This window comes from Apteryx rowi, unplaced genomic scaffold, assembly GCF_003343035.1.
Source record: "Apteryx rowi isolate R43461 unplaced genomic scaffold, aptRow1 scaffold_38, whole genome shotgun sequence".
Classification (NCBI taxonomy): domain Eukaryota; kingdom Metazoa; phylum Chordata; class Aves; order Apterygiformes; family Apterygidae; genus Apteryx; species Apteryx rowi.
In genome coordinates, this window is record NW_020450307.1 from 1,218,235 (window position 1) to 1,240,550 (window position 22,316).

At 43.3% G+C, this 22,316-nt stretch overlaps 2 protein-coding genes across 6 annotated transcripts in view; one reads left to right on the forward strand and one right to left on the reverse strand.

Moving 5' to 3' along the window:
• Positions 1-293, reverse strand: part of UBIAD1 (UbiA prenyltransferase domain containing 1) — a 6,274-nt gene extending 5,981 nt beyond the window's left edge. Inside the window, exon 1 of one of the 2 annotated variants that reach the window (XM_026074068.1) lies at positions 128-293. The gene's annotated coding sequence lies outside the window, so the exon portion shown is untranslated. Of the gene's footprint in view, positions 1-52 lie in introns of both variants that reach the window. The other variant, XM_026074067.1, reaches the window with a different exon arrangement.
• Positions 294-621: 328 nt separating this feature from the next.
• MTOR (mechanistic target of rapamycin kinase) overlaps positions 622-22,316 on the forward strand; it is a 70,475-nt gene continuing 48,780 nt past the window's right edge. For 3 of the 4 annotated variants that reach the window (XR_003254878.1, XM_026074104.1, XM_026074106.1), the window contains exons 1-30: positions 622-660; positions 1,550-1,712; positions 2,084-2,192; positions 2,959-3,021; positions 3,498-3,730; positions 4,103-4,303; positions 5,047-5,181; positions 5,643-5,918; positions 6,223-6,331; positions 7,497-7,683; positions 7,866-7,994; positions 9,251-9,495; positions 9,741-9,956; positions 10,617-10,822; positions 11,347-11,469; positions 11,598-11,687; positions 11,780-11,872; positions 12,385-12,519; positions 12,886-13,015; positions 13,211-13,461; positions 14,324-14,365; positions 15,369-15,455; positions 15,950-16,117; positions 16,387-16,499; positions 16,891-17,053; positions 17,310-17,402; positions 18,152-18,298; positions 19,092-19,234; positions 20,416-20,578; positions 20,713-20,858. Coding sequence is in view for 3 of the 4 variants with exons in the window: in XM_026074104.1 (XP_025929889.1) it covers positions 1,593-1,712; positions 2,084-2,192; positions 2,959-3,021; positions 3,498-3,730; positions 4,103-4,303; positions 5,047-5,181; positions 5,643-5,918; positions 6,223-6,331; positions 7,497-7,683; positions 7,866-7,994; positions 9,251-9,495; positions 9,741-9,956; positions 10,617-10,822; positions 11,347-11,469; positions 11,598-11,687; positions 11,780-11,872; positions 12,385-12,519; positions 12,886-13,015; positions 13,211-13,461; positions 14,324-14,365; positions 15,369-15,455; positions 15,950-16,117; positions 16,387-16,499; positions 16,891-17,053; positions 17,310-17,402; positions 18,152-18,298; positions 19,092-19,234; positions 20,416-20,578; positions 20,713-20,858 (4,316 nt within the window). In the remaining variant the exon portion in view is untranslated. The remainder of the gene's footprint in view (positions 661-1,549; positions 1,713-2,083; positions 2,193-2,958; positions 3,022-3,497; positions 3,731-4,102; positions 4,304-5,046; positions 5,182-5,642; positions 5,919-6,222; positions 6,332-7,496; positions 7,684-7,865; positions 7,995-9,250; positions 9,496-9,740; positions 9,957-10,616; positions 10,823-11,346; positions 11,470-11,597; positions 11,688-11,779; positions 11,873-12,384; positions 12,520-12,885; positions 13,016-13,210; positions 13,462-14,323; positions 14,366-15,368; positions 15,456-15,949; positions 16,118-16,386; positions 16,500-16,890; positions 17,054-17,309; positions 17,403-18,151; positions 18,299-19,091; positions 19,235-20,415; positions 20,579-20,712; positions 20,859-22,316) is intronic. The other variant, XM_026074105.1, reaches the window with a different exon arrangement.

Consider the following 22,316-nt stretch of genomic DNA (forward strand, 5'->3'; position numbering starts at 1 on the left):
GGGTTCCGCCTCAGTGGCGAGCTGGGGAGGAGGCAAGGGGAGGCCTACGCACCAAAGAAGCTCCTTAACGGCCCATGGGTACTTCCCGCCCCGGTGTAAGCGTTAAACGCTCCGCGTCGTTACGCACGGCTGTTAGTGGTCACTTCGAAGCACACGGGACGACAGACACGGCGGCGCTGCTATACGTGCCATTACGGTAACGGAGCACGGCTCCGCCGTCTCCCCCCACCCCGCTGCCCTTGGTCCTGTCACGCGAAGCCGGACACATTTCAGTACCGCACACCAGGCGCAACCCCGCCCCCTTCCCTCCGCACGCGCAGAAAGCGCACGCTCTTTACCGGAGGGGGGGGGGCCGAGCCGACTTTTCACCAATCGAGCATGCTCGGCCTTCCCATTGGTTGTCCTATACTGTCAGTTACTCCCGGCTGGCTTGATGATTGGCCGGGCCGCCGCGGTCTCGCCTTGCGGTTCTCGGGAAAAGGGGCGGGTCCGGGAGAGCTCCTTCCCTTCTCCTCTTTTTCTACTGGCCCAAGGCCGCGCCCGTCAAGGCCTCTCGGCGCGCCTATTGGCGGGCGGCGGCTCGCCGGCCCGGCAGGCGCGGGGGAGGGGAGGGCGCAGGGGCCCGGAGCGGGGGAGCCGGCGGCGGTTGGGGCGGAGGCGGTGAGTGCGGCTTCCGGAGCCTCCCGGTCCCCGCGGCGGGAATAGCTCCCCCTTCCCCCGTCCCGCCCCGCCGGCGCCCCGCGGCCTGTCAGCGGCTGCCGCCTCACGCGGCTCCCGGGCGGCCCTGAGGGGGCCGGCGGCAGCCCGCGGGAGGCGCCGCGGCCGCGTGGGGGTGTGTGGGGTCTCCCTCGTCCTGCTGCGTCAAGCGCGCAGCTTCGGTCTATCTAACCTGAGAATGTGGGGGTTCAAAACTTCAGGAAAGAAAATTGTCTTTCCCAAGGAGAAGCGCTCGCTACAAAGTTTGGTTATGCGTTAGGATCGCGAACGTCCTGTTGCSGTGACTGGCGTTGCTAAAAGTAGACGTCCCAGTTATAAATGCGCTGGAGGATGTAACGCCTACCAGGCCCAGGGTGCTGCGTCTTCCTTGTGCTGGTAGAACAGCGAGGCTTTTGGGGAGGTCCTTGGGTAGAGGTGTTCATGGAGGAGTCAAATATGATAATGACATAATGATAGAGCTACTTATTTTGCCTACTTATTATAGAGTAATTCTGGAGCTTAGTTCTACCGTGGTGTCTTTTCAGCTGTCGCATGTCCTTTAACTTAGGGTTAGATCCCCATAGGATCAGGAACCTGACCTATCGGCACGTATTTGAGGAACTAGGGAGCAAGGGAGCTGGGTCACGACACTATGAGATGGTATGGTTTTATCACAGTGTTCTAGGGCCTAAGGAAACTAGTCGTTATTTATATTTTTTTATGTTCTTTTAGCACAGCCTTCCTTCATGCATTGGGATGTGTATTTTGGAAACAGTCAGTAGGGACAGCATCGAGGGAGAAGTTCAGATTTATGCAATAGCTGAAAGCAGTAAAAAAAGGTTTTTCTCTGAAGCACTTACAGGACTTGATGCGCCAAGCCCCAACACGCCGCCATCATGTCAGGCACTGTGTCCATTCTCCAGCAATTTGCCAATGGCTTGAAGAGTCGCAGCGAAGAGACAAGGGCAAAAGCTGCCAAGGATTTGCAGCACTATGTCACCATGGAGCTCCGCGAAGTGAGTCCTGCAAATGAGATAATTTACCATTGTTTATCACATGAGTGTAATGCATTGACTGGGTACTTTGGGGGTGGAGATTTTGGAATATGGAAACTGGTGTTAGAGAGCAGGTCCAGCAAAGGATGGAGCTTACCTTTGCCCTGGTGTGTAGGCAAGGGGGCTGAATTGGTGACACAGGTGGTGGCCAAGCACCAGAATAAATACAACCTGATAGGTCCAGGATATGAAGAAGAGATACCATTTTGTGTTTGTAATGTATGGTTAACTTAATTTCTTTGTGTTTAAGAAACCTGAAAGCATTGACTTTTTGGGGGTGTCTGTGGTGGTGGAGAATGATGAAAGTTGATTTGAACTTTTTCCTTTTACAGATGAGCCAAGAAGAATCTACCAAGTTTTATGATCAACTGAACCATCATATTTTTGAGCTGGTCTCTAGCTCTGATGCAAATGAAAGGAAGGGGGGCATTCTGGCTATAGGTGAGTGAAAGTGCTTAATGCCTTTGGTGAGTTTTCTCTTCATGCAACTATTCTTTAGGGACAGATTTTCAAAAGGAATGAACTCTTATAATCGGGGCCTTATGTTTGACTGCTTAGTACGCTGGGTGCGTGCTAGTCACTGGGCTCTCTTGAAAATCTGTCCAAGAGTGTCAGCATGGGAGCTGCTGAGTGCTGAGAGTGGCTGAAAACCTGGTGGTCAATGGGCACTGAGCTCTTCTGGGAGTAGAGCATCTAATGTGAGTGCCGAACACTTGAAAATTCTGATCTTGAGCTCATGTGGAAACAGAGTTTGTGCTGCCCACTTATATGTATCATGGTGGGATGACTTGCCGAGCTCCCTTCTGCCTGAGGACACTGATTCCTGTTGTTTAAATTCACCTGGCTCAGTGACAGCAGCTTCCATCCCTGAGAGGGGCTCGCATAGCTTTTGCTTTTATTCTGATCAGCTGCTCCATCAGTTGCTCTGGTTGTGCTTTCACTGTGATATGGCAGCACTGCCTGCATTGTGGCTCTTAGGGAAATCAGCTTGCATAAATACTTTGGCTTCCAAGCAAGTAGCCCATATTGTAGCATTTGCTTTTTTAATAACCAAATAGGAGTTGCCTATGGGTTAGGCTCACAGACATAATCTTCCATCCCCAACATATTTGAAGACAGCGGAAGTCCCTTAGCTAGAGAAATCTTTATTGACAACATCTGATTTTAAGCTGACAGTATCACTTTAAAATTGTTTCTGTGAATTTAGTGCTGTTGAAAGGTGCCGGCTTGACAACCCTGGACACTGATGGCCTCTTTATCTACAGAGCAGGTACAACCCAGGCACCGGCAGTGCAAGCTTCCGCCACACTGCCCCCTGCCAACGTGCCTCCACCCTGGCCTGGAGAGACCATCTCTAGAGGCGAGGGGGAGAGCAGTTTCCTTGGTCCATTCAGTCTTTGACCTCTCTACTGAGACGGACCAGCTGTAGTAGTTGCATGTGGATGTCTTTCTATTGGGAATGGGTCTGTGATCCCAGGGTGGATGTACTTTTTCTTTTTAAACTAAAAATGGGGAAAATCTATGAAGCTACCTGATACATTTTCCTGTCCACTTAACAAGTTCAGGCTTGAAAGAATGGTGACCCTTTCCTATTGCTTGATTTTTCTGTGGATTTGCAGTTTAGGAAGAGTTAATGGGAATCTTTAAGGAATGGATAGGGAATACTAACTCTCATCCAGGGATTACCTACTGTCTGCCCTACTGACTCTTAGGTGGAACCTACAGCCCTGCTTCCTTTCTCCACAGCAAGTCTTATCGGTGTTGAAGGAGGTAATGCCACCCGTATCGGCAGGTTTGCCAACTACCTGCGGAACCTCTTGCCATCCAATGACCCTGTTGTCATGGAGATGGCCTCCAAGGCTATTGGGAGGCTTGCGATGGCTGGTGACACCTTCACAGCTGAATATGTGGAGTTTGAGGTGAAACGAGCTCTGGAATGGCTGGGAGCTGACAGGAATGAAGGTCGAAGGCATGCAGCTGTAAGTGGTCCTTTTTTATCTTCACCTGTCCTGGAATGGGGTGGTTAGGCTTGAGGAACAGTGGTAGATGTGCCCAGAAAGCTGTGGAAGAGCTCTAATTGGGAAGCAATGGCTGCCAGTCCATGTCTGAGGATGTGTGACATACTCATAGCAGATATATTGATTCTTCATCATTTCTACCATAGTAATGCTCAGTGACTAAACAAGATTGAGATGCCATTGTGCTATGTATCATGAAAGGACAGAGCTGGAAACAGCTCTGGCTCACAGATATTAACAGTCTAAATAAGTGATACTACAGATTAGAAATTACAATGTCTGTCTATAGGTGCTCATCTTCACAGACTGCTACTGTTTCTTTCCTATCTCCAGGTTCTTGTCCTGCGTGAGCTGGCAATCAGCGTGCCTACCTTCTTCTTCCAACAAGTGCAGCCGTTCTTTGACAATATTTTTGTGGCTGTGTGGGATCCCAAACAGGCCATCCGAGAGGGAGCTGTTTCTGCCTTAAGAGCCTGCCTTATCCTCACCACTCAACGGGAGCCTAAAGAGATGCAGAAGCCCCAGTGGTACAGAGTAAGAAAATAATTTTGTTTCGAAACAGTTTCTTTATAATGCAATGCAAATGATCAAGTGACAGTACCAGAAGAGCTGTCTAAGCTAAGAAACTGCTTTACCTGTGTTGGTATGTCTGGTTTGTCTGTAGAAAACTGCCTCCCCTCAATCAGGGTTGAAAACATAGTGGCATCCAAGCTATGTAGTTCCCTTAGCCCTCTACAAAAGCAAGCAAGAGCCTTAATTCCATCAAGAATCTATTGCACCATCTCTAACTCACTTTCAGTCATTGAGCCTGACCAACTTTTACAGCCAAACAGTTTTCTCTCTAGTGCCATCTTCTCTTACTAGTAGATGGTTTTATTAGTGTAATGAAATAGGTAAGGATTCTTTTGTCTGAACCTTAGCTTTGCTGTCATGTCACAGGAATTCAAGCTTCATAATATTAAATAAGGTTTGGACAGTGCAGTTAAATGTTGAGAACTTGGATTCCTCATTGTCAGGTATGTGATGCAGCTATTGACAAAGTTTGTACCTTGACATGGCTCACTGGCTTTTTGATCAGGGCTGTTGAAAGCACTCTGCAGCAGAGTGAAACTCAATTTCTTCGTGTTATGCTCTGCTATTACTCAGTTGAGGTTTGTGGCTGCTCTTGAAAATTACAGGATGTCAGTAACTCTTGACTTGCTGTACTACTTACCGTTTCCACAGGCTTTGCTTCTATTATAATGACTGTGATCTTTATTTCCCCCCTCCACTCCCAGCATACATATGAAGAGGCTGAGAAAGGTTTTGATGAGACTTTGGCCAAGGAGAAAGGGATGAACCGTGATGACCGAATCCATGGTGCCTTACTGATCCTCAATGAGCTTGTGAGAATCAGCAGTATGGAGGGAGAGGTGAGCAAAACAAGATGGTGATTATGGCTCTTGGCTGCCAGATTGATTGGCAGCATGTAGTACCTCAGTGACCCATGGAAATAATCTGCTAGGTTTGAAAGGGGGTTGTTGGGCTGAAAGATCGTCTGGACATGGACCCAGAGCATTTGATTGTTACAAATTGAAGGGTGGAAGAGAAATAACAGCAACGAGTTTGGGCTGAGTAGACATTCAGCATGGATGGAAAGTGCTGTTAACTAGATTAATTACCATGAAAAAGAATTATGTAGGGTGCAATTGCTTGCATATTAGATACCTAAATATTTTTGCTGGATTATAGCTTAGTTGATGTTTTACAGGTATTTGGATGTCAATGATCCTGGATGCTGTTTAGAAGATTTGGGTTGCACTGGAGGTTGGACATCTTCTATTCAGCTACTTTCTTTTAAATTTTTTTTAACGTACTTTTCTTTTGTGTCCAGCGCCTTAGAGAGGAGATGGAGGAGATCACTCAGCAGCAGCTTGTGCATGACAAGTACTGCAAAGACCTGATGGGCTTCAGTACCAAACCTCGCCACATCACTCCCTTCACTAGCTTCCAGTCTCTTCAGCCCTCTCAGTCAAACGCCTTGGCTGGTCTTCTGGGATACAGTGCCCATCAGGGAATCATGGGTTTTGCAGCCTCACCTGTCCCAGCAAAATCTACACTGGTAGAAAGTCGATGTTGCAGGGATCTAATGGAAGAGAAGTTCGATCAGGTAAGTATTCGTTCTTGAACTTGTCTGCCAACATACTCAACACCCTTCTTTTCCTTATTTAGGAGACGATGCTACCTGGTATTGAACTGGGGCATCAAAGCTCATTGATTGTACATGTCCTGGCTTTGTCACTGTCCCTCTTGGAACAAGTGGTTTATTTTCTTTGGAAGCAGTCATAATTATCAATCTCCCTAACAGACTCTAAAGCCAAATGGCAGTATAATACCTTAAGGTGCCCCAATAATAAGCATTTGTGCACTGCTGACAGCGGCCAACCTTTAAAGCCCAATCCATCTACTTTCAGGTGTGCCAGTGGGTTCTCAAGTGCAGAACCAGCAAAAATTCTTTGATCCAGATGACAGTTCTCAATCTGCTGCCACGGCTGGCTGCTTTCCGTCCTTCAGCATTCACAGGTGAGGGGACAGATGGTTGGATGTTAGAGCTTTGCTGAAATTGGGCTGGAAGTTATCCAGCTTTCTTTGGTCCCGATGAGCTTGGGCAGGCAATGCAGCAGTAGAAATGTGGTGCCTGGAAGCTGAGCAGACAGATTCCTCCTTGCAAGTGGTGGGAGGACAGGGTTTTTGTTTGTTTGTTTGTTTGTTTGTTTGTTTTTTAAATAAATGTGACTTGGTATCTGATGCCAAAATGTTGCTCTGGTGAAGATAATGTATTGAAAACCATTGCCTGAATTCTGTGACCGATATCCTAAGAAGCAGAACCTCATTTATGTCTTTTCTCAGCATGTCAAGGTTAGGGTTGAACTCTGCCCTCTTGCTCTCACTCAGTGTAGCCCTAATGTTATTAGCAATGTCTTCGTCCCATTTCTCTATTGCACCTACTGGGAGATCTCAAGGAAAAAAGGGAAATTCCTTCTGACTTTTCAGCAATTGAATTGATTGTGCCAAGCAAACTTAGGAGAGTATCTGAGCTGGGGGCAAGTCACCAAGCTATTCTAAGTGGGTTGAAACAAATTTTGTGTTGTTATTCCAAATTTCCAGCCAGTCACTGTGATAACAAATAAAATTGGCTCTTGTTTGTGTGTGGAGTCTGCAGGAGGTGTCTCAGATCTCCTGTTGCCATGTTATCTCGTAACTTTTTCATTCTCTTGAAACTTATTTTAAAAAATAAAGTCTTCTGGGATTTGAAAAATCTATCATACGGTGATGTTTGTTTGCCACTGCTCATATCAGTAAATTGAATACAGACAAAATCTGTTCCCTAGTTTCATTCTTGTAAAGGCTTAGTTGCAGATGAGATGCATCTACTAGAAGTGTGTTTTGCTTCAGTTACAGCTGCTTACTAAATCAGCCAAGAGTACTTTAGGCTTCACCAGCTATAAAATACATCAACATGAAAGAGAGTAATGAGTGTCCTGGCTTTCTGGGATATGAAGGTGGATGGCAATGGGTTGAGCTTCTTTTTCCTTAATCTGTGCTTGCTTATCTTTACTGACCTGCACAGTTATTTCTCAGTAAATGCTGAATTCTGCAGCTATTTTCAGGTTGTCTAGGTTTCTGAACTGAAACTTTATAAACCTAAAGGAACTCCAATATCTGTCTTGTTCTCTCTTGCGGGCAGCTGATCAGTACCTTCCAGACACCATGAACCATGTTCTCAGCTGTGTGAAGAAGGAGAAGGAGCGAACAGCAGCCTTCCAGGCCTTGGGTTTGCTTTCTGTAGCTGTGAGGTCTGAGTTTCAAGCTTACCTGCCAAAAGTCCTTGAAATCATAAAAGCAGCTCTTCCACCAAAAGACTTTGCCCACAAGTGAGTGTGTGAAGGTTGTGAAGTATGTGAAAGGAACTGAAACAGTTGTTCTTTGCGTCATTTTTGTGTTGTTGGGATCAAATTATCGTATTAGACTGATAACACAGAGCTCAGATGAGAAAAGATGTTCAGAAAATTGCAACTCCTCTTAATTAATTAACTTTTATGTGGACCCTTTCCAGGAGGCAGAAGTCAGTGCAGGTTGATGCCACAGTCTTCACCTGCATTAGTATGCTGGCACGAGCCATGGGGCCCAGCATCCAGCAGGACATCAAAGAGCTTCTGGAACCTATGCTGGCTGTGGGCCTAAGGTAAATACAAGGCACATAAGCACATTTTTATGTTAGCCACTGGATGGCATTGTTGGCCTGGCAGAAAGAGAGGTTGTGCATCTTGAGGGAAAGGACCAGTAGTTGCAATCTGGCTTGAGAAACAAGTTGGCTTTTTTAACCACTTTGGAAAACAGCCCATCAAATGCTTTTCTAGCAAACATCCAGAAGCCATATTGTTGTCTGTCTTCCAGTGCTGGGGGAAATGATGCACAGAGTGGCTTGTGTAGAGTAGATTCCAGAGAGCTCCACCCATCCCTTCCAGAAGTCAAATGAAAATAGCATAGCTGTGTTATGAGATTGATTTTTATTGAGAAAAGAGCAAGAAGGGCAAATCCTGATGTTCCGAAAAGCTGACAAATCATTTTCTATGCAGTACAGAGCCTCCTGCCTTAGCTGTAGCAGGCTAAATTACTTCAGCTGCCTAAGTGCACTTCTGTTAAGATTGAGAAGAAAGGTTATTTCTTTTAAACGATCTGTATTGCTCTTTCAGAGGGATAATCTGTTTTAAGTGTTATGTATCTATTGAGTTACTTAAGAGCATTGGCTTCTGTGTAAAGAAATCTTTTTGATTTTGAGTTCACTAGGTCTTTTTCAATGTCGTTACTTCCCACCATTCAAACATCTTCGCCAACAGCTTGCAAAAATTCAGAAAGCTTCTGAAGGCTGGCAGATTTCTGCCATATCACATTAACAGGGAAAGAGAGCTGAAGCGCTGAATACTTGCTCCTAGCTTCTTTCATTTTAGCATGCAAGTCTGACAATTTCTATTGGAAATTTCCTAACTCATATTGCTGTGAGAAAGCATCCAGGTAGCATGAAGCTGCCTAGATTAATGTTGCCCTCTGGAAGTGAATTTAGTTGCCTTTGTCTAAAAAGCACAAGTATGAGGAATCACTCGGATCTGTAACCGTGTTCTGCTGTGCATGAAATTTTGGAGACTTGTTAAAAATGGCTCAGTCAGACAAGTCCCATCTGGAGTTCCACCATGCAAATCATTCTTGGTATTACCTAATTGTAGTCATGGGGGCTGGGATCCAAGCAGTTTGCTCACTAAGTTCATAGAAGAAACTCGGCTCAATATGCCTGAGTTCGTACGAGGACCACTATGCTCTGCTGGCAGCTGTTGCTGTGGTTTGTGAATGCCCACAATTATCTCCTGCAAAGGCATAAATAAAAAGGTGAAAACCTCTTCTTGCTTTTGTCCTAATAACTGTCTGCATGCCTTTTGCCTTCAGCCCCGCTCTAACAGCTGTGCTCTACGACTTGAGTCGTCAGATCCCCCAGCTAAAGAAGGATATCCAGGATGGGCTGCTGAAAATGCTCTCCCTTGTTTTAATGCACAAACCTCTGCGACATCCAGGCATGCCAAAGGGCCTTGCCCACCAGCTAGCCTCCCCTAGCCTCACCAACATCCCTGAGGCCAGTGATGTGGGTAGCATCACCCTTGCCCTGCGCACACTGGGCAGCTTTGAGTTTGAAGGTAAGACGTGAAATAAGGAAGCAGGGGGGTATGAGATGCACTTGCCCCTCTCAGAAAGCTTGCACACATGAACTAACAATGTAGCTGTGCATCCGTGCAGTAAAGAATGTAGGATGTAACCACTAGTGCTTCAGAGTGTAAATAGCAGGAGTACTCTGAGAGCACTTTCTTTAAAGTATAAACTCCTGTTTGTAACAATAATTGAACAGTAAAACCAGGTTAAACTCCCATCTTTTTCTTTGTAGGCCATTCTCTGACTCAGTTTGTTCGACACTGCGCAGACCACTTTCTGAACAGCGAGCACAAGGAGATCCGGATGGAAGCAGCCCGCACTTGCTCTCGCTTGCTCACACCCTCCATCCACTTGATCAGTGGTCATGCCCATGTGGTCAGTCAGACTGCAGTGCAGGTGGTGGCCGATGTCCTCAGCAAACTGCTTGTGGTTGGAATAACAGACCCAGGTTAGTGTGGGGTCCGGAGAAAGGATTTTTCTACCACATGTTAATTATAGTGCCTGATCAGGTGATGAAATAATGGTTGTGGTAGGGTTTGGACATATTTGACAGTAAATTAAGCTGCTATTATTTACAAAAAGAAATAAAAGGGGTCTCCCTGTCTTGCTTCCCACCTCTTGATTTTTGAGGTATTAACAGAACATTAATGCAAAGCGCTCAAACTGTGCGCTTGGTAATTCTTGGCACTAGGTAGAGCCCTGAGACTACTTTTCACGATATTCTGTGTCATGGCCTTCAATCTCATCACCCAGGAAGGGATTGGTCCCTTTCCTTGAGTCTTCCTCCTTGATTTTTTGATTCTTTCAGTTGTAATGTGGTCATCTGAGACAAGTTCATTTTCTGCATGTTGGCTCCAGATACTACCTGTAGGTGCAAGAGATTGGCATTGCGCTGATCTGAGTATTGTGGTAGTATTGAGCAGTACTGAATTTGCTGGGCTGCCTTATCCTACTTCTAGTGGGTAAAAGATTGAGGTAGGCAATCTCATGCTGGGGAAGCTCTCTGCATTTCCCTGATGTGAAAAATCTTGGAGGCCAGGTGTTAACAGAGACAATAATCAGAACAGGAGTTTATTACATCTGAAGACAAACAAATGTGTTCTTGCAGACCCTGATATACGTTTCTGCGTGCTGGCTTCTCTGGATGAGCGTTTTGATGCTCACCTTGCCCAGGCGGAAAATTTGCAAGCTCTTTTTGTGGCCCTGAATGATCAAGTATTTGAAATCCGAGAGCTGGCCATCTGTACTGTGGGTCGCCTGAGCAGCATGAACCCTGCTTTTGTCATGCCTTTCCTGCGCAAGATGTTAATTCAGGTAATGAAGAGGGATGGCTGCAGTGGAAATAGAGTATTTGGTAACTGAAATTGAGATGATGGTGTTAAAGAAACCAGCCTACCTAGCTGTAGTGAGTACATGGGGGAATATCTCCCTTTCTGGAAGATACTTGTCACCCAGTTTAGTGGGTTTCAGCAAATCTTTTCTAGTGGTAGATGTTTGAACTGAAGCTCTAGGGATGTATGAGAAAAGAGAGGATAGTAGTCACCATTGCTCCCCACATTCATTGTTCCTCCTGCCTGGAGTGCTTTCTGTGTGCATTGAGGAAGAATGTTCTGTACTGTTTTTAGGTTCATGGATAGCACCACTTCCTAAAACTAAATCTGTTTGAAGCCATCTATTCCATTTTATATTAATTAACTTTAGCTGCATTTAGACATAACTGATGGGGTGCTGAGATTGCTTTCTCCTTCTGTTGGCACTGGACAGGAGAAGAGGAAATCCAAAGTGTTTTTTGCCTAACTTTCTTCCCTGTTCTCATGCTTCTATTATCTTTTCTGCAGATTCTAACGGAGCTGGAACACAGTGGTGTTGGCAGGATTAAAGAGCAAAGTGCCAGGATGTTGGGTCACCTGGTTTCTAATGCTCCGCGCCTCATTCGTCCGTATATGGAGCCGATCCTTAAGGTAGATTTCCTGTTGATTTTGTTGGAGTGAGACTACATAGCAAGTGGATATATCACTCTTTAACCTTTATCAGGAGCTGCAGATCTTTGTTTTCAAGAATTAACGATGCCCTTTGTGTTACCTACCAGGCACTGATTGTGAAACTGAAGGACCCTGATCCAGATCCAAATCCAGGGGTGATTAACAACGTCCTAGCTACCATAGGGGAACTCGCGCAGGTAGGGGTCATGCAGATATCTCTGCCATGCTTGTCAGTTGTCAAGCTTTCAGCAATGCTAGATGAAAGACTTTGATTTTGTCTTTCCAATAGGTCAGTGGGTTGGAGATGAGGAAGTGGGTGGATGAGCTCTTCATTATAATTATGGACATGCTGCAGGATTCTTCCCTGCTGGCTAAAAGACAAGTAAGTGTTTGACAACTGCATTAAACTATGCCAACCTCTGTGACCAAAGCTGTAACAAAATATCCTTGTGTCCCATCACAGCTGCTAAAATGAAGATTTAAAACACTCAGTCTCTCTCCTGCGGCATGTTCAGTTATGCTAAAGTATCAAGTCAGGGATTGCAGTGCCTGGCTTTTGTGGCATTCTATAGGATGCACTTTTTAAAGAAAAAAAGAAAGGAAGCAGTTTTTACTGGAAGGCTCTGGCACAGACTCATTATTGGTGTCTATTCAGATTACATCTCTGAGAGGAATTATGTCAATCACTCTGATTCTAACATTGTTGATTATTAAATTTACTGTAGCTTATTTTTAAAAAATCTCTCTGTAGAGGCTTTTGAACGATGGACCACAGGAAGCAGTGTGATGCTAAAATGCTCAAAGAGACTTTAAAGAAGTTGAACAACTCATGGATCAGGAGACATAGTAACTTCCCTGATCAAAACTAATCTTCTCTGGGCTTGATTGTTCCAGGTGGCTCTTTGGACACTGGGGCAGCTGGTGGCCAGCACTGGTTATGTGGTGGAACCGTACAGGAAGTACCCAACTTTGCTTGAGGTGCTTCTGAACTTCCTGAAGACTGAGCAAAACCAGGGCACCCGAAGAGAGGTATGAACATGAAGCTGTCTCACAATCATATCTAAAAGTTTTTGAAAAAGAGAGGGCAGTCAAACAAATGCCTCTGAATAGATTTCTTTAAAATAAATGAAGGAAAGATCATTGTTGTGGCTGATAGAAGTACAATAAGCAGAATTAAAAGAAAATGGAAATGTGAGTCAGTGAAAGGGCCTCCAGCAGTTGAATGGAGGAAAAAAAAAAGAAAAAAAAAGATGTTTTCTCCATTAAGTCATCTTTTTAGTTCTAGATCTTCTCTCCTTAATCCTCAGCAGCTTTGCATACCCCTGGGTTCATGTGTTGACTTTTGCCTCAGTGATGCAGTTCTGATGAATTTTCCTCTTTTTTCTCCCATATCAGGCTATTCGTGTACTAGGGTTGTTGGGGGCTTTGGACCCCTACAAACACAAAGTGAACATTGGCATGATTGACCAGTCACGGGATGCTTCAGCTGTCAGCCTTTCGGAGTCTAAATCCAGCCAGGATTCTTGTAAGCATCTGAATTTCTTTTTCAAGTGGATAACTTTGTGATGTATAAACAGGTCTTGATTTCATTACCAGCTTGTCTCCTTTTCTTGACAAGTTATTAATGTAAATATGTTTCACCTAATATTCAGATTTTCCTGAACTTTGGTATTGAAGTGCATTTAATATATAATTTCTGACACTGCCTTGTTCCTCCTAGCGGACTACAGTACCAGTGAGATGTTGGTGAACATGGGAAACCTTCCTCTGGATGAGTTCTATCCAGCTGTCTCTATGGTGGCACTGATGAGAATTTTCCGAGACCAATCCTTGTCCCAACACCACACTATGGTAGTTCAGGCCATCACCTTTATTTTCAAATCTCTTGGGCTGAAGTGCGTGCAGTTCCTGCCCCAGGTCATGCCAACGTTCCTTAATGTAATACGGGTTTGTGATGGTGCCATCCGAGAGGTGAGTGTATTAGGGACCGCTCCTTCTCCCTTCCCATTCCACTGCCCTAAAATTAGAATCCATTTAAAAGAGAATGTGACTGGCTTCGGCATTCCTGTGCTATGTGTTGCTGCCAACCATGCTGCAAAAGTGAGGTACAGCTCTGCTTTTTCTCTCCTGTGAGCATTTGGCAGAATATTCAGTGGAAACAGTTTTTCTGCTTCTTATTGAAACAGCTGCTTTTGAGCATACTCCTTAGATGGCCAATATCTGGTTCTGTTTCTTCATCTAGCTGGTCTAGTTCAGAAAAACAGCCTGTGCAGCTTCCAAAGCTTTCAGTGATCTCTGCATTAATGCACTGTTGTGAACAGAGTTATTAAATAATAGAGGTAAAGCCTTTAAATTTCTGATGCAACCATGTACTTTGGCTCATCTGTGAGGAAGAAAATTCAATTTGCTACAGTCTGCTAACTTTTCAAGCAGTGTGGGTGGTGATTCCACAGCAGCGCTTTCGCTTCCTTCCCACTTGAGTTACAGTTTTGGAAGGAAATGGGAACTGTGTCAGGTTAAGAATGGGCCGAAGGTACATCTAACCAGAGATGGCTACTGTTTGGCAAGCCTTTTCCTCAGGCTCTGAAAACCATCTCTAGGGCGGGAAGGGTAGTTTGCACTAGTTTTGTCCTGTATTTTATAGATGGGATGGGTACTCCCTTAGCAGAATCCCAACCCTGCTATAGAACCGCTGTTTTCTCCCAGACTGAACTACTACTCAGATTGGAAGGAAAACACTTCCTGTGCCTGGGTTGGCTGAACTCCTAGACCTGACTGATCTAACTTGCTTGAAAGCTATGCAGTTGTGCACACTCTGTTTAAAAATTTTCAGGTAAAAGAAGATGGTGAAAGTGTACTGGGGAGAAGAGCTGAGGTGGGTACACGTGACTTTAAAGCCTAAAGGAGGCAGGTCCTTGTCCTGTATGTAAGCATCCTCTCACAACACCAAAAAAGGGACAGTGCAGGAACTCAGGTTCATTTTGGATAAATATAGATGTGCTGCTCTCACTAAAGCAGCTGATTTTATTTCTTAGTTTTCACAAAAACCCATATTCTGTTTCTTCAAGCTCCACTTTGACTGTATTTTGTCACTATAAATAGTCTTCAAATACTGCATGGAAGAATTGAATTTAATAGATGGTAACATACATATTCCTGTTTTCCCAGACCAAAAAAAAAGGATATACATTCATTTGTGGACAGGGAGATTTGACCCACATATTGTTTTGTACCAATCTCAAAAATAAAATCATTGCCATGAGTGAGTGCATATGATTGTGTAGAGGCAAAAGGAATTGCAAAACTGTCTTGGTATGTATGAATAAAATTGTCTCAGTCAAAATTCTCCTATGGTACAATTAGCCATCTTTTCAAAAAAATCCCAGTGATATATCTGGAAAGGACCAAACTTTCTTCCCCAGTAACTTTTCACCAATATATCTTGGTGGGGATGGGAAAGAGTACAGAAAAAGTATCTTAAAATGTTTGCCAGTTTGGCTTACAGGCAGAGGAAAAAGATTAGGGGCTAAATTTTCGGGAGCATCCTTCAAACCTAAATTACAAAGATGTGGTAGCTGAAGTTTTGGTGTTTGTGCTAACAAGTCTGTTTTGACACATGAATTTGCTTACCTAGATCCCTGTTTGTGTGCAAGACTGTCTAATGCGTTGAGCTCATAAAATTTTGGATGCGAATTTAAAACAAGARCCCCAAACCTGAGCTGATGCTGCCAAGAATTTAGCCCCAGACTTTGAGCATATAGTAGCTATGCATGCTGTTTGGTGAATGAGCTTGCAGTTGGCCTTTGAAACACAGTTTACCCAGAGTTACTCTGATGTTTGGATAGCTTTAGTGATTGTTCTTCATTTCTTCCTTCCAGTTCCTGTTCCAGCAGCTAGGGATGTTAGTGTCCTTTGTGAGAAGTCATATTCGGCCCTATATGGATGAAATCGTCACCCTTATGAGAGTGAGTTTAATCTTTAAGCCATCAATTTGGTGTCAGAAAATGTGGATAATGGTTCTGTCATTATCAAATGTATTGATTACTTCATAAATTCATATTAAGCATAAAATTCCAAAGAGAATTACATGTATTTGAAGCAACAGCTAAATGATATGTGCACATTCTTCTTAGTAATTGAAATAAGAGGAGCTCCTAGATACTGTTTGTGTCTAACTTCCTTTGAACGCTTGGGTTTTGTGCACTTAATCCTTTCAGGAACATTTTAACAAGAGGTGTTTGGAGTCCATAAGTAGGTTCTACTGAACCCTGAAGACCCTAAGTATTTAAAAAACAGATGAAAAATGCCAACTTTACTTCCCTTAAACAGTTCTCTATTTTAGTTCTTCCCTGCAAGTTTGAATTTATCTAGAGACTGTCTCCTGCAGATTGTTTTTCTTGTAATTGGTACAACTCGACTGAAGGAGATTTTCTTTAATTTCTTCATTTTCCTTCTACAGGACTTTTGGGTCATGAACAACTCCATACAGAGCACAATTATCTTACTTATTGAGCAAATTGTGGTGGCTCTAGGAGGAGAGTTCAAGCTCTATCTGCCTCAGCTCATTCCTCACATGTTACGGGTCTTCATGCATGACAATAGCCAGAGTCGCATTGTCTCTGTCAAGGTGAGTGGGGGAAGCCTCAGCTGGTTTGGTTTGGTGTTGCCTAGGCAGGTACATGCCTGGTGTGCCATGCTCCCCAGGGCCTTCCCGTGCTTATGTGCGTGTTGCAAGCAGACTGGGTAGGTACAGTTCAGCAGTGGCTTGGGGTGAAATGGTGCAGGCAGTACTCTGTTTAGAGTGCAAAGTCAAAGAAACTTTTCACTGGAGACTGGATTCTTTAAAATGCATTCCTTTCATGACTTCAAGTCATATTGGGTCCTCTTTCCTTTCAGCTATTGAATGCAATCCAGCTCTTTGGAGCTAACCTGGATGACTACCTTCATTTGTTACTACCTCCCATTGTAAAGTTATTTGATGCCCCAGATGTCCCAGTGGTTGCTCGCAAGTAAGTGTCAGTGGCTTTGCACTCTTCTTTGTCTGCATTTTCTGGGTTCCTCAGTGGCTGCTCTGGCCCTATGTAGAATGAAATACTGCTTAGTTCCTTTCACAGGCTTTGTTTTCTCTATGTTATGTCACAGCGCTATTGTTAGCTTTTCTTGGATATAGATTTTTACTTTCTGGTTCTCACCTGCCAGTATTTTAGTCACTGCAACTTGCAAGCTGTCCTGCAAGTCCTGGCCACATTAATTAGCGTTCTGGTGCTATGTTTTTCCTGTTACTGCTGATGCCTAGGAGGTCCAGGCATGAATTGCCGATGTATTTTTAAATCATCCTGTTTCTCCTGTCTTGCACCACAAGAGATAACAAGTCTTCCCTTCTTTCTGCTCTGACTTCAGAGCTGCTCTAGAAACAGTGGATCGCTTGACAGAGTCCCTGGATTTCACTGATTATGCTTCAAGGATTATTCATCCTATTGTGCGAACACTAGATCAGAGCCCTGAGCTACGGACAACTGCAATGGACACACTCTCCTCTCTGGTTTTCCAGCTGGGAAAGAAGGTAATGTTCTTCTTAGGTTTGAAAGCTTACGAAGGAAGGGACTGCCCCAAAGATCAAGGCTTTAAAGTTGAATATTTGTAATACAGTCATTCTGGATTTTAAAGAAAACAGATTTTCCTTCTCTTGGTTCTGGAATCGGGAGTTATTGGAATCACATTTTCAGAACCAGTTTCTTATAAGATCAATGAAATGAAGGTGGAATTTTATTGCTCATGGTGAGGCTGAGTAAATAGCTTTTGATACCTTCCCTGTACAGTACCAGATTTTTATCCCGATGGTGAACAAAGTTCTGGTGCGACACAGAATTAACCATCAACGCTATGATGTTCTTATCTGCAGGATTGTAAAGGTGAGTTGACAAGATTATAGCTGTTTGCATACGGATACTTTGGAATGTTTTCATGCTAAAACTGATGTAGCTATAGACTGTTGTGAGCAGCAGTCGTAAAATGAAAACCGTTGGTATATTTGTGTGAAAAATATATATATCTTTTTAATGAGACTTTGAGATTGCATTGGACAAGTTTGTGTCAGTTGATATCAATTACTTCCTACAGGAAAAATCACTGAAAGTTCTGGGTGAGAACTTCAGCTTGTATCTAGTCTTGTTACTTTTCTTTCAGCAGTTTTTAAATGTTGGGTTTTCCCTATTGTTCTCACAGTGTCAGGGCTTAAGGAGACCTGTTCTCTCTCGATATTTTTTTTTGTCATAGGTCCCATATTTCAAAAACTCAATACCTGCTTTGTAATCCAATTGATGTAGGACAAGCAGCACACTGCTGTTCTGGACTTACTAGTGAGACCAATAAAAGCATCAATGATTGTTTTAAGGAATGTTATTCCACAGTGGTATATTATTCTTTGCCTTTCAGCAATAGGAGCTAAGATTTCTTAAAAGTTACCTGAATAGAAATGGAATATGATTTAAGTTCACAAGTTAATGAGGTGTAATAATCAGTATTATGAAACGCTGTTGCTCCCTTCCCAAATTGAGCTGTAAAATTGGATAGTGCCCTGACTTTGTCACAGATTTAGCTTGTGTGGAAAACTGCTTTTGTATATGTGGGTGTGGTCTTCATTGTGAGCCATTTGTTGCAGGGCTATACTCTAGCTGACGAAGAGGAGGATCCCCTGATCTATCAGCATCGAATGTTGAGAAGCAACCAGGGAGAAACCTTGGCCAGTGGTCCTGTGGAAACAGGTCCTATGAAGAAATTACATGTTAGCACCATCAACCTGCAGAAGGTAGGACTGTGGAACTCTCCACGTGATGAGTTTGCTACTGAAGGGAGATGCTATTTGGTCTCAACTAAGGAGTTTGTTCAGTGCATCTAAATAACRTTCACATCTCTTTTCTGTTGCTGGTTCTGTGTAAGACAGGTCAAGATAGTGCTGAGCACTTTACAGATAGGAGCAGCTGAAATATCAGACTGTACAGGACAATGAAGTAAGCTTGACACTTTCTCATTATGTGAAGTATGAGCAAGACTTCCTTCCTTGCAGGAAATCATATGTAGCTTCCAGAGACATCTATTTCAGAGCTTCTGCCTTTTTTATAAACTGTCTGTCATATTTTAGTGTTTATTATATTCTCTTGAAGCCAGTGTAGAGCTTGATAGATAAGAACTGGCTAACTGGAACAGTAAGTGCATATAGCACTTAGTTCAGTAGGAGTATGGATTAGTTTGAACCAATTTGAAAAACAGATTTGAAAAATGTGATTCTAAACACACTAGGTATTTTTAAGCTGATGCTTCAACTGTGGCTTCAGCTGTTGGTGCCCTTTTGTAGGGAAAGAATTATTCATGTTAAATACTTGTTACATCATGACAGGAATACATTTAGGGTAGATATCTTAGAAATGAGACTGAATTACTACAAATTATCTCATAATGGTAATCCATTCAAGGAATTGAAAAGGGAATCTCAGCTGATGTGATCTGGAGCTATGAAGAAGTAATGCTATCTGTTGATGGATTTCTTCTGCTTTTGGATTGTGGCTCGTCTGGTAGTTGAGTTCTTTTGCTTTGTATTACAGGCCTGGGGAGCAGCAAGAAGAGTCTCCAAAGATGACTGGCTGGAATGGTTAAGACGACTGAGTTTGGAGCTGCTGAAAGATTCCTCCTCACCATCCTTGCGTTCATGCTGGGCCCTGGCTCAGGCCTATAATCCCATGGCTAGGTAGAGTAATTCTGTCTCTTTCAGACCACTTGAAATTGCAGATGCAAGCCAGATAATATGAGGTAAAAGAAAGTTGCTTAAAAGTTCTTAGGTTCCTTTAAATAAAGGTGATTCCTGCTTTGGGACAAATCACACAGTTGGGAGCTTGATTTCATTTCCAGCCTTCCCGATTGGCAGCTCCTTGATGTGCACAAAATCTTTCAGTGGAATTTTGCATATTAGTTTAGGAATAACACAAGGCACATAAAAGTGAAGCTGGAAAAACAGCAGAGTATGAAATAGTTTTTAGGATCTGCTGTGGTAGATAAAAATTTCTTTGTATGGAATAAGCTGCTGTGGTTTTTCTATTGTGACCAGTATGTCTGGAGTAACTTGGAGTTTCTTTAAGCAGTTTGCCTGTTTATCTCTTCTTGATGATGTACACTTGTCATCTCATTGCATAGGAATCTGACTGCTATTGTTACAAAAGTGTTGCTCATTCCTGCTTAAATTTTTTTTAATGCAAGTTTTAACATTTATGAAATAGAAGTGTAAACAGCATCATAAAAGGTCGGCACTTCCTAGATAGACAAAAGTACTGTTAGTGTCCTTCATGCATACTAGTAAATGCATCTCAAATCCATTCCAGTGTATTTCTCTGCAGTGCTAGCAGTGAAAAGGACTGTTGCTGTATCTGTTTTTCATCCCTTTTGTTTTCCTTCCCCAAGCTTTGCCAATAATGCAACCCCCAGCTATTGCAGTTGTCTAACGAGCACAGAAAACATAAGTGTGTGTGTGTGGGGGGGGGAATACATGTGTGTGTCCAGTGAAATTAGTTCTCTAATTTCTCACTGCGCTCACCTGTGATGTAAGTCAGACTAGATCTGGTTCTTCAGGGCGGAAGAATGTCCTCACTGCTATGAAGAGCCAGTTCTAGCCTAAAATACTTGATAGCGTACAGTGGTACAATATTTCTGCTAGCGTAGTATCTCATGCTAGCGTGTGTTTTTAAAAGCAGGTCTCATTAAGTATTTGGTACAAAAGTTAACTTTATAAAGACTAACCACCATGTACTGCAGGTAAACTTGTAAATGCGTTGTGTAGCTTGCTTTCTCTTAATAAAAAGAAAAGTCCATCGTCAAATAGACTTTTTTTCATGAATAACGAATCCCCATCTCGCTCTGTTTTGCTTTCCTCCTCAGAGATCTCTTCAATGCTGCTTTCGTTTCATGCTGGTCCGAACTGAATGAAGACCAGCAGGATGAGCTGATCCGAAGCATTGAGTTGGCCCTGACTTCTCAGGACATTGCAGAGGTCACTCAGACGCTGCTGAACTTGGCAGAATTCATGGAACACAGTGATAAGGTAGAGATGCTGTCAGGGCAACCTTTTTCTAATGCTGGCTGGTCTAGTGTATGAAAAGAGTGTGAAGAGTTTATGTATACTTTCTTCTCCTTTTTTGTACTCATCCTGGTTTTGATGTATGTGCTCCTCTCCAGGGCCCGCTGCCTTTGAGAGATGATAACGGTATTGTCCTCCTGGGCGAGAGAGCAGCAAAATGTCGAGCGTATGCCAAGGCCCTTCACTACAAGGAGCTGGAATTTCAAAAGGGTCCCACCCCAGCCATTCTGGAGTCTCTCATCAGGTAGGAACAAAGCTGATGAGATTTCTGCTCTCACACCAGTACCCAACTTAAGATACCATTAGGCTGAATGTAGACAATTTTTAGAATTCGACTATCTGCCGCAAAGCTCAGTTGTAGGCTTACAGACTAATTTGCAGATGTGCTCTCCCACTGGCTGAGTTCTGCTCTTACTGCGTAATTAAAATTCTGGTAGAAGCCACGTTGTGTAAGAAAAGGTGAGAACTCTCTTGATTTCTACCTCTCACCTTCAAGTTCAGTATGGGACTACACAGACTGGCTGTGACTTAGATAAGAGATAATTCTACACCTACAGATAATTAAGACAGCATAGCTGAAGTCCTTGTTGAAATTTCTGATTGAATTTTTGATTGTCTAGCTTAAGTAAGTCCCGTTTTTACCTAAGCTTCATATGATCGCATAGAAGATATTATAACGAGCAGGAGAGTGTATTGTGTCCTGAGCTTTGGACATTCCTGTGACTGGCCTAGCAGAGCTAGCCTAAAAATGATTTCAACAGTTCACTTCGGGACATGTAAATTTAGAGAGCAGCTTCCCAAAACTTCTTGTTTATCAATCCAGATGATAACATCTATGTAATGCTGTCAATTTTTAAAATTCTGTTAGATCCTATTAACATCTCATGATTGTAATTTGCTTTTTAATAGCTGCTGTCAGGCTACAGTTGGCTCACTTATGATTGTCCAGCTTGCTTCAGGGGCAGGAAATGGGGCAGTGTACTAGTTCTGCCCCTTCTGATGTTCATGTATGGGCTGCATCTCAGTTATTTGCAGCTGATACCACCATGAAAGATGTTAGTTCTGAAATATCTGCACAGTTAATGACAAAACAAAGGCCCTGCGAAGGGGCCATGTTGCAATCTCAAGAGTTTGTTTTTCTATTTTCATCATGCAGACACGTTACTACTCTCTCCATTAGAGCTCAAAAGTCTGACCCCAAAGAATGGGCATAGAAAGGCCAGAATGACGTGTCATTTAGTCTTGGCATGCAAGCCGAAATTCCTGAGATGGCTGAATATCCTTCTTTAAAATAAATAAATAAATAAATCAGGTCTTGTATGATAATTTCAGGAAACTTTCTGCAGTTGCATAACTGACCACCACTTCTCTGCCCACCAGCTGCTCTGCTCAGTGGCACATCTCCTGGTTTCAGAACTGAAGAGGTTGGATTTAGTGCCACGATACCTGATTTAAAATATAAATCTTAGTTTCRTGTCACAGGACAGTTAACTCCACCATCTGAGGTGAACAAATTGATTTTGGCTGGGCAAAAACTTAATTTTGTCTGTATGCGGTAGATTTTTCAGCCCTTTAAAGGTACTTCCCTGAAATTATGCTTTTTTGCTTTTCCCTCCTATTATTTTTTCCTCTCTTGTTCCTGTGAGGAAAATACAGAATTTCAATGTATTCTTTCCTGACCTCAGTCACTTCTACAGCTATT